The sequence below is a fragment of the Macaca mulatta genome, chromosome 11 (genome assembly GCF_049350105.2).
Source record: "Macaca mulatta isolate MMU2019108-1 chromosome 11, T2T-MMU8v2.0, whole genome shotgun sequence".
In the NCBI taxonomy this organism is placed as follows: Eukaryota; Metazoa; Chordata; class Mammalia; order Primates; family Cercopithecidae; genus Macaca; species Macaca mulatta.
Window position 1 is genome coordinate 98362575 of NC_133416.1, and position 12094 is coordinate 98374668.

At 33.9% G+C, this 12094-nt stretch overlaps 1 protein-coding gene across 1 annotated transcript; it reads right to left on the reverse strand.

Annotated features, from left to right (window-relative positions):
- Nucleotides 1-316: 316 nt before the first annotated feature.
- Nucleotides 317-7605, reverse strand: KERA (keratocan). Its single transcript, XM_001102581.5, has 3 exons — nt 7433-7605; nt 5094-5987; nt 317-1223 (listed from the first exon to the last, which is right to left on the reverse strand). The coding sequence occupies exons 2-3, from the start codon at nt 5977-5979 to the stop codon at nt 1051-1053; spliced, it is 1059 nt and encodes a 352-aa protein (XP_001102581.2). The 5' UTR covers nt 5980-5987; nt 7433-7605; the 3' UTR covers nt 317-1050.
- Between the last annotated feature and the right edge of the window lie 4489 nt (nt 7606-12094).

Here is a 12094-nt window from a genome sequence, read left to right on the forward strand (position 1 = left end):
GGCATACATTTGTCTTTATATACAGATTGCTTATAGCATGTGCTTGCAAAGTCAGAAGGCTAATGTAAAGAACATGGCACTTTGTTGCTTCATGAAATTCTGTTTTTTTTTTTTTTTTTACTTCACAAAAATCGAAATATTATGTCAAGTGATTAGAATAACATTTTTTTTGTGTTTTCTGGAAGAAAAAGAAAATGAAGGTAGGAGTAAACATTTTTGCATATATTTATGCCAGAAAGTGAAAATAATTTTTTCTATAACACATTTTTATTAAAACATGTTCTTCAGTTAAGCTTGCTGTCTTTGAAATATTCTGTTTTGTTAGAAAGCACTCAATATTTTTATTTAGAAAATCCAAAAACCACAATGAAATATGAAGAACAATTTGCAATTTAAATGGATTTCAAATGTTAAAACACTAAGATTCCACAAGAAATGCATTATAATAAACATAGAATTTAGAACTTATAAGAATACAGTGGACTATATCTAAAAACAACAGCTACAAGAAATGGTAATGAACTAGAAATGACTACTGTTTCATTATTTGATATTAAATAACAAGAATTATTTAGTGATTAAGTATTTGATTCATTCCATACCCATCCTCAAGCTAAATATCTTATTTTCTCATTTTCTTCAGGTCATTCTCCTCCTGTTTGATTATTAATTTATACTGTAAATTATGGTATCTGCATAAGTAATTTTAAAGATACACAAATATGTCCTTTTTATTATATAAGAATATAATTGTGTTATTTAGTGTTAATAAGCTATGGAAGAGACCAAAATACAACTATCTTTGAGTTGATAAGCTATCTTAACTCTGTGTCTGTTTTATTAATTAAAAGAAAAGCAAATTAATGCAGACTGTGCTGCATGTAACTGGCAAAAGCATCTTTGAATAGAAAAAAATACACTGCACAAATGAAAATGGTGGCCGAGAGCAATGGGGAATATGACTTGTGTCCTAAGCCTACTAATGGTAACCACATTTCATGTCAGAAACATTAGCTCATTAAACTAATTTTAGATTTGGTGAGAATGTGTTTAAATAATGACAGCCTGCAGAAGTCTGAAGCAGGTCATTAAAGCCATTGGGACTGGTGGTTTGATTTCATTTCCATCCAGACGGAGGTAGCGAAGATGAGGTCCATAACTGAAGGAATCTCGTTCTGCAGGCAGTGTGGATGGGCTGGGACATATTACAGAGACATTCACACCTACAGAGACAAAGAGCATAGGTGAATGAATTGGAACACAAGAGAAACTAACAGTGGGAAGACCAAAAAACTAATGCCACGGTCCTATGGAGGGCTTAGTGGCCTAATACTTGAAAATGGTGGTTATACAAAACATTTGCATCAGTGAGAGATTGTGCCTATCTGTTTCATAAAAATAACCCCAAACAAATGTTCAGCAAACTTACAGTCATCTCAGTCCATGTTCTGCTACTTAGTATAGAGCACTAGTAAGGAAATACTGTTAAGATCTGTGATAGAAACAAAGGGGTATAAGACATCACTTGTTTTCTAAACTTGCAGGTAAGATAAAGCACATTTAGATTGCTGTAGGTAGGATTGAGGGCATCAGAGGTGGAGACAACAATGCAGATTTGGGACTGAAAGAATGGGTAAGTACAAAAGTGGATGGATGGATCCTGGATGGGTAAGTAGAAAATCAATCTAATATAAAAGAAAATGCTTGAAAATTACCTTAAAAGATGCAAAATAGTGTACATAACATGATTTTAAAAGTACAATTAACATAACGTTACATAAGCAATACAGAAAACAAACTTGAATCTTCATCTTCAAGTTTACTTAATTGGAAACAAAAATTTTGCCAAGAATTGAATTGACAAAGAAGTCAAGCCAGAAAATATCCCAGCAGCCTTTTCACATGGTTAGGATGGGAGTAATTGTGCACCTGCCTTGGATCAAAGCCCTTGGCACCAATGACTAGGCTGAGAGTTAGGAACATCCAGGAGAGAAGGCCAGTTAAACTAGCAAAATTCAGGGAAGTCTGTAAAAGCTGATTTCAACCATGAATCCATATATTGCCTTTAAATTCCTTTTCAAAACCATTCCAAATAAGAGATCTTCCCTGATTAGACCCACTGAACTTGGGCAATGCCCTTCCTCTATGGTCTATTGTTTTATACAGACTCATATTGTAGTGAAAATTTTTATGTTTCCAGCAAGATTGCTTTGCTTTGAATTTATGCCATTTTGTAAAATGAATTTAATAAAAATAATGACTCATTTGAATAGCAGTTTAGTTGTTAAAAAGTCAGGTTCTCTTTTTTTACATACACTCACGTATTACCTAATCATCTCACAGGCTTTATCAGGCAATAGTATCATTCTCCCTACCTGAGCATTTGTGGGAATTCTGGTTTGGAGAAATAAGGAAATGTACACAATGTACTTCAGCAAGTAAGTGGCAGAGCTGAGACCTGGCCTATTCTTTCTATTTCTACCATGGGTCTCTTGCCCAAGAGAATATGTCACTTTCAATGTGCAATCCCCTTATCCTCATCAAGCTCATGTCCCATAATCAGTGTATGTCTGAACAAATGAATATAAAAAAGAAGTATTCTAAATTTAATTACATTTTCATAAATCACACTGTTTCTCAGGGAACACCAGAAAGCAATGTAGTCGAGGAAATAACATTTTTACCTAATCTTAAATCCCTGAAAGTTTTCAGAAGAATAAATATTTCCATCATATGGCTTGAGACAAGTTCACTGTCTTATAAATTTTGATGACTTTTCATAGAAGAGGTATGTTTCTTGGGGAATACTTTGTTACAGCCAGAGTAGATTATGTGGCAAGAAGAAGCAAGTACTTAAACAGTTTTGACACAGTGTGATTTTATTATGTCAATAATTCCCTCCAGGGAAACTCTTATATTTATATTCTTAAATATTGAAATAACAAAATTTGATATCTACATTAAAAAGTAAATAACTAGATTTCTCTTTGTTGCTGTTCTACTGATAGAATTTTTTTTAATTTTGCATTCCTGACAGTGAAGGAAAGTATTGTTATTATACTGTATGAGTGAAAACAAAAAAACACTTTAGGCTCAGGTTTTGGCTATTGCATTTACCCTTTGTCCTTGGGCAAATATCCTCCCCTAGCTGATGTTCAGTTTCTCTTTCTTCAGAAATTCCTAATAATATCACACAAGTTTCTTGCAAGGATTAAATAGTAGTTCTCAAATCGTGAGCCAGCAACATGAATACCATTAATACCTGGGGACTAAACTGTGAGGCCCAATCTCTGACCTAGCAAGTCAGAAATTCTGGGGGTGGGAAACAGCAGCCTGAGTTTACAAGATCTCCAGGTGATTCTGATGCACACTAAGATTTGAGAATGATAGAAATATATGATAAAACACTTTGATAAAACTCTAAAAGGTGGGTCTATACTACAGACATAACACTCTATAAATTAAAGTCTTATACTTCTCAACTGTGTTTTAAATGTTGCTACCTCACTCTTAAACACCCTAATTCACAAATGCTCAGGATGAAATGCCTAATTCGTAAGCAAGGGCTCTATGTGGAGTCACTTGAAGTTTACTTCCCACATCAATTGTACGTGGGCTTTTAAGGAACGTACCTGTAATATACCTGTAGAAGCACAGAACACTCGTCAGGAAAAATTATGTATTTAGGATAATATTGTTGTTTTTCTGATTCAGTTAAACAGATTTGTCTCTTAACATTTTTTTTCTGTTGCATCTTTTGTTTTTGACTACAGGATTAAACAATACATTTCATCACCATGGAAAAATAACCGCTGTGGTGGCAAGCTGCCATTTAATTCCTGGATTGTAGGCTCAAGTACACTGTTATTTAACTCCCCCCACCAAATAAAAAAAAAAGTATTAAATAACTGAGCAGTACCCAGTGGAAAAATAGTCTGTTCCTATAAATTGTATGTTTATGTGATTATTTGCTTAAAAAGCTTTAGTGAGTAATACCCAGGCAGCACAACCTTTTGAGAAACTATCTTTGTTATTCTCTTACAAACTATCCTGACTGAACCTCACTTTTGGAATGCATTTTCTTAGGTTGTCCTGGAGAAATCTCCCCAAAGTTATTTTTAAAGGGTCTACTCTGAAGTTGAAGATGCATAGATAAATGTCAGGCTAGGTATCGTACCCCTGTGGCTGGACCCATTTTTACACCAAATCCAGCCTGGTCTCATGCATAATTGTGAAGAAGCCAAGTTTGTCTCTAATGTGCCCAACATCTGCTTTCTATAATCACTTCTTCTCTTGATGATGCCTCTGCCTCCAAAAACTTTGCATTCATCTGTCACTCTCTTATGAAAAATTCTTTCCAGGAAAGAAGAGAGTATTCTACCTGTCTAATGCCTGTAAGTCCTAAGGAGTTGCCAGCTACCAGGGAAATTTCTTTCCATTTTAATTAATAAAGCCTTAAACTATAGTAGTAGTTCTCAATGTGTAGTTCCCAGAATATCAACTGGAAGGCTGTTAGAGATGAAAATTCTCAAGTCTCACTCTAGGTCTACTGAATCAGAAATCCTGGGGGTGGAGTCACCAGCCTTTACACACTTTTTTGAGACTCCCAATGTAATTAGGGGAGTTTAAGTAGAGATTCCAATTAGGAGAGTTTCAGGCATCCGCTGTCATATAGTGTTTAGGACAGAGATGCCTTCCTAATGCCTCTTAAGTCATATTTTCTTTATTACTAGTTGTGAGGTTGTTTGTGCCTGATATGGTTTCTTAAATAAACCTCCCCAATGGGGCAGAAATATTGGAATCTCCTGGAGTAAAAGAAGATAGAGGCATTTGGTTTCTCTAATGGATAAGAGTCCTCTGTAGATGACTCAAGTCCACTTTTTAGTCTTCAGTTTGAAGATTTGGACTTCTTGGTTCATTAAGACTCTCTGTGTATAGACAAAAATTTAATACTGAAAATTGAAAACACACTAAAAATCTAAAGGAACATTAGTGGGGGAGGGGGCAACACACTTGCTCTTTTTAGTGAAGATAAAGATACATTTAATGACCATGAGCCCTTTAGTCAAAGACATACCCTGCAGGTTACTTACTTTTAATTTTGTTATGATCAAGGTGAAGGTGCTGCAGATGAGCACTGATTCGGGGAACTTTTGTGAGTTGATTGTGTGACAGTTGAAGATCTAGAATTGATGATACATCAAATCCTCTTGATGGGAGACCCTCATCTGATAATTTGTTGTGATTTAGTCTCAAAAAGGCCACTTTGGGAATCACATTAAAATAATTTTCTGGTATTCCTTCAATGGAATTGTTGTCTAAAAACAATTGCATTGTATTGGCTGGTAATCTTGGAGGCATATTCCTCAGGGCATTCTTGGCCATGTTTAGCTGCATGAGGTTCTTGAGTCCTTTAAAAGTGTCTCTTTGAAAGGCATTGTCCACTAATTTATTGTTCTGTAGGTCAAGAAGGGTCAGGTTCTCCAGATTGCTAAAAGTCCCTTGAGGAATTCTGGACACCTTATTTCTAGCTAATTGTAATTGTTCTAAACTTCTTGGCAATGGAGAAGGTACCTCCTCTAGCTCATTATCTTCCAGAAATAAGAAGAGCAACTTCTTCAGCTGGCTTAGGGCTCCTTTTTCAATTCCATAGTTGGTTATTTTGTTCTTGTTTAGATTTATCCATCTTAACTGGGTGGCATTCTCAAATGGCTTTTCAGGAATGGTTTCTATCAGGTTGTTTTGAAGATAAAGATACCAAATTCTTGAAGGAATAGCAGGAATTTCTTTGAGCCCTCTATTTTCACAATACAAAGCAGTAGGAAAACTGGGTGGGCAGAAACATTCCACGGGACACTCGAAGTCATGAATAGTCCAATCATCTGAATCGTGTACTTCATAGACCTGCCTCACACTTCTAGTCCACACAGTGTCTGTTATGAATAACACCCACAAGATGAAACAGATTGTGCCTGCCATTATAGCACCTACAGAAAAAGGAACACAACCGTTAGATATTTGACGATCTTGACCTTTAGATAATTTTATACATCAAAATGATCAGGAAACATTGCTTCTTCAGGGAAGAGGTGAAAATACGTCAATATGTCATACACAGATCTTAATTAATATATATTAATTAGTAGGCACCATATGCAAAGCATTTTGCAAACATTGAGAATAATTCACCAAGTTGTAGCTTTCTGGTTGTAACCCAATCACAATAAAAGCTGAGAAATGGAAAGAAAATTTTAGCAGCTCTAAGTGTTTTTCCATTTCAAGCTATTCAATTTAAAGAACTGAACTGAAACCAGTAGTTGAATACGAGAGTACAAAAAAGTGATCTTTTTAAAACTCAAACTGGGAATCCGTGTTGTTCCTGAGAGGAAGGCATATGCTTTTACTTTTACTCCTAAATGAGGAGAACATCTGGATGAGATTCCCTAGGCCTTTTGGCCCTTGAACCAAAGGAATGAAGAGATCAAAGAACATTTTAGCACTTTATGGTGAAGGAAGGTTCTAGGATCTGAATAAAAGTGTGATTAATCTGTTATTCTGTAGCTCAACTTCTTAGGTAAGTTTTTTGAGGGTGGGGGAAGATGTCTGTAATTTTAAGCACACAATTAAGCTGTTCAGCCAAGCTACCGAATTATCAATTCTCTCTCTCTCTCCACTCACTCTCAGAGAATATATATATTCTGTCTCTACATGTGTGTACATATGTATATATAGAGATAGAGTTTATTATATAGAGTTGAATACATTGTGATGTATAGCACAAGTACTTGAGTATTGTATTCAACTATGGCATTATTGTGGTTGATAAGAAACAAAAACAACCAAAAAACGTATTTAGGATACAGGTAGAGAATTTCTTTATATTCACATTATCAGTGTGGATAATAGAAAGTAGGTTAGCATTTACTAATATTTGGTACATTTAAAACACATAAACCCTCCCCACTGATCATCAAAGATTATTGGTACAAATAATTATTTTTAACAGGAAATATACATATATAATATATTTTAACCATTTATTTATACCATAAATATGTTACATATATATATTTTTATATATATATCAGTAACATTCTGACCAATGTACATTTATTGAACTGATTGATAATAGGACAAAATAAATTTTACTGATTCCTTAGGAAAAGATAAAGTCAACTTCATTTATGAAATGCTGATCATTCAATTTTGCCATTAAATTGCACAAAACAAGTGCAGAGCTGCTTCTGCAAGCTGTCAAATTTTCTAGGATTGCAGAACGCTGCTCTGGCCATGTTCCAACAAAGAAACATTATTTTTTTTCTTTTTCAGAATAGGGTTTTGGTTTAGTTATTGAAATTGTAACCCTGCATCTGTTGAATAAGTACTTTGCATGCTTAACTTTAAGAGTTTTGAAAAGTGCAAAATAGTTTACCTTGCCTTCCAGGAATACACCGTTGAGTCCTGTGTCTGAGTCTGAAGTTTGCTAAAAATCACTTAAGAGAAAAAAAAAATCTTTGACGAAAATAATTTGTTTTTACTTTAAGCTGTCAAGCCTGCTATGAGAAACAGTGAAACCTACTCGTACCATTCACCATGAACACCTTTGATCTATTGTTTCCACTTTGACAGGGCTTCAGAAGACTGCTTACCTCAGCCTTCTTGGATCTTCTTCTTCCTTTTCTATTGGTTACTGCTTGTACATGGTAATGGATTGACCCAGGCTCCACTGTCGTGTTTTTATGAATCCTCTGTAATATATATGCACTAGTATATCCAAATTTAACCCCTCCAACAACCACAGAATCCCAGTGCCTACACAAGCCAGCAAAAGAAATTCTTACTTTAATCCTAAGAACCCATAAAAAAATTCTAGACAATTTTCATTCCTAATTCGCAGTTCAGTTCATCAGTACATGTTGTTATGTACTGATATCCAGACCTTATTTACCAACAGGCAGCTGAAGGCAGTTTTAATTTCAAGTATAACAAAAAGATATTTTAAAAGATTTTAAAACATTTTCCCTAGATGATCATTTCTTAAAAATTGAATACAAATAATTAAAAGCCAATGTCTTCTGTTTATATGGACATATTTTATCTGTTTCTGATATAAAATAGATGCTGTAAAGTGTTTGATTAAGGGAAAAATAAATAAATATTTGTATCTGAAAAATTTAAACGTGGTATCTGGAAAGTGCTACCTAATTTTGTTGCTAATCTTGGTATTATGCTTTGTTTCAGAGAAATAATTTTTGTATCCCTAATTGTTAAAAGAAGTAACAATTTATTCCAAGTACCTGCTAAGGTGGGATAATTTTTTTATTCATTATAATATAACACATATTTTGCATATAGTCCCTTATGAGACATTCTGTTACACTGCTACTTTTTTCTTTAACACATATCTAAACTAGTGTGTCCTCCACTTCTGATATTTGATGAAAAAAAAATTATGCTTCTTGAGAAGAGATGCAAACAAAAAAATATCTCATTTAGGTATTATTCTGTGGATTGATTGTTATGCTTTTGTTTTTCAAAATCTGTCTTATTCTAGCTTCAGTGAATGCTATATGACTCATTTAACAGCTCACATGAGTATTGTCAAAGAGCACGGTGAAGAGGAGTAAGCATTGGATTCAGAAGACCTTTTGTGAACCACCTCTTTCCTCTCTCCTAATCATAGGAGGGTCAATTAGAGTTCAGTTTTGTCATCTATAAAACAGTAATGGATTGCCTCACAGGTTTAGGTCTAGTTTGTTATAAACGATTACAGAAATAATCGCCTTACTTTGGAATTAGCCCTACACTCTCAACTGGAAAATGCCTTCATATTTAAGGGCTTTTGTAGATTAAGATCCTATTTTGACATGATTTTTTTACTACTCCTATAGGTATGTAGGTGTGCTCACATCACATTTTAAGAAGACAACCAAGTGTTATTTACTTTCTCATAACAATTGTCTCCTCTCTCTGTTGCATTTCTTCTCCCTCTCTTTTCTTTTCCTAAATCCTCGCGATTTAAACAACAGATGATCTTCAAATCTGCATACCCCTCTTCTAGCTATTGTCTTACTGTTAATTTTTTGAGCCAAATTGATTTTAGTCATTTTATAATTTTCTTACACAAATGTTGCTACATGTTCATTGTAGGAAAATTAGAGTAATATACTGGCTGCCTCTAATCTGTTTCCTCTTCACCATTCCACTCATGATCTGCCAACCAAAATATGACTTCTAATTCTGCTTCCCTAAAATGGTTCTGACAAAAAATCAGCAATGATCTTCACATTTACTAATCTGTTGAAGTCTTTTAGTGTTAAGCACACTTGGCCTTGGACCATACTGACCCATCCCCTTTTATTAAATGTTTGTCTTAGTTGTTCTGACATCACTCTTTCCTAGTTTTTCCTCCCATTTTCTGGTGACTTCTCTCTGTCTATATTCCAAAGCTCTAGTTCCTCTTTGTAACATTATTTAAGATTGTTTCTAGCATTTGGAAGCCTTTGAGATTCTGTCCTCTGCTTTACGGTTTTCTTGCTCTATACACATTTCCTGCATGATTCTATGGTTCCAACCATCTCCTCCATCATGTTAACTCCTGAGTCTGTATCTGCAACCCAGCCTCTAGAATAAGACCTGCTTTCCAATGTGTGTGCATATCTGCTTTCTAGATATCTCCTATTGCATGTCTCAAGGGCGTATATGTAAAATGAAATTCTCTGTCTCCTTTTACTTCTAACTGCTCGTGTCATTTTCTACTTTTGAGACTTCTGTCATATTCAGTCTCCCAAACCACAAATCTGGAAATCATTCTTAAGTCTTCTCTTTCATTCTGCGCACATATGATAGCAATCACATTTTAAATACTTTGGGAGACATGATACAAATAAAAATGATCATCTACAATGCTTGCCGAGTTTGAACATCATTGTCTCCAGACTAAAAACATAGAATTGTTTTCAGTGTCAGGGTAGTCACTATCTGTGTCTTGATTTTTTCTATAACATTCTAATCTACTTTTCTTTGATTATTGATTCCTGAAGAGTGGGTACTTTAGCTCTTCTCCTGAACTGTTTAAGTTTAATAAATTTCAGAAGTTAGTAAGAATGTCTGAGTCATATGAACTGATATAAAAATTAATAAAAGACTCTGGCTAGTCCTATCTGATATTGCGAAAAGGTAGAAAGGAATCCTAAAGTTTAATAATGTGACTATGGCACTATCTAGTGACGGTTTGATATTTTTAAAGTCTATGAGGCTTTGCACATGGCAAGTAGTCAACAAATGTTTACTGAAGGAATAAATAAGCAAATAAACATATAAGACACTTGCATCACTTTTATAGCCATGAGTTTTTGATCAGCATAATTGTGTAAGTAGGAACATAATGGAAAGCCTTAGATATGTGGTTTTTTTTTAAATGTGAGTTTGAATTTTCCTTTTGTAACTTAGTAGTTGCTTGGCCTTGCATAGGCCATTTCACTGTCATGAGCCTAAGTCTCCCCATGATATACTTGTCCTGAGAAGTGCTCGAGGTCATCTGAAGATCAAATGAGATAATGAAGGTGAACATGTTGGATAAGTATAGACAACTTTCATAGTGAAAAAATTCAAAGCTCCCGCGATCTTACAAATCATTTCTTCAAACTCTTTCCTTTCACATATGAGGAAATGATGCTAGAAATTTATTTCAGAAGAGAATGTGCCTTGCAGAGATAAATCCTTCCAGAAATTGGAGAGGAAATAAAGCTGCTGTTCTTGTATTTTTTGTAACTTCCTTTCTTTCTTTTTTTTTTTTTTTTTTTTAGCATTTTTTGTTTCAAATTTACTTATGTTGCTTCTACTTCTTCCTACTAAAAAGGAAGACACTTTGCTAAACTGTCTCTCACTAAGGAATTAAGCTTGTCACGTTCTTGTAGATTATTGACATTTAAAAGAGAAGATAATGCATGAGGGGATAAAAGACATGAAATTTCAAATTTGCTGGCACTTGTGTCTGACACATCTGTTTTCAGCGATGGTTGGATGGACTCCTTATGTGCTCCTGGGAGCATTGTTTCTTTAGAATTGATTGAACTTATGCTAAGAAAAATAATTTTCTCTTAATAAATCAATTGCAGCTTTGTTTGACTAAACTTTGTTATATAATTTTTTAATATAAAAGGAATCCACTAAAATATATATCTAACACACTTATACACACACATATATAAAATCTTAAAAGGTCAAAGTAAGACATTTAAAATGCTGTAATGATACATTTAAAAAGTCAAGACTACCATAATACTCATAATGAAGATAACAATTACCAACCCCATTGACTTTAGTGTAAGTCCTGCTCCCAAGAGGTCATTATTTTTTCCTTTATTCTGAAGTTTTTATTAGTATTTGTTTAACATTCTGGCATATTATTTTTTAATTGATCAATGTAACCTTTTTAATTAAATTAACATTTAACACGCTTGCTCAGTCCCATATATGCATATCACAAAATTTTATTAAATATTTAGTGCATACTTTTTTATACAATATAAACATTGTCTACCAATAAAACATTGCAAAAGTACTATAGTTTCTTTATTGTAGCACATTTATTTGCTTTCTCTCTGTATATGTAACTGTACATAATACATTACATATACAAATATTTCATTCACATTTTCCAAAATCTCAAACAGAATTGTAAAATTACTTGAAAAATTTGTTTCCACTCAGTGAACAGAGGCAAATGGCATGGTGGTTAAAGTCAGACCTGCTTGAGTCTGAATACATCTCTGCCATTTAGTAGCTGTGAGACCTTAGACAATTATATTTCTAATTTTTCTCTGCCTTAGTCTCCTCATCTTTAAATTAACAATAATAATAATAATGATACTAATATGTAACTCAGAAAGTTGTGGTGAAGATTAAATGAGTCAATATTTCGAAACGACTTAGAACATTTTACAAGTGTTGATGTTAAAAAACAGACATATTAGATTCATTTTTTTTTTTCCTGGGAGATAGTATTTCTCCTGGGATGTTCTAACTTCTTACTTCAATGTGATTTCCTTGCTGTTGCAAAGTAACCTAAGCTAATTTGATAAATCACAGT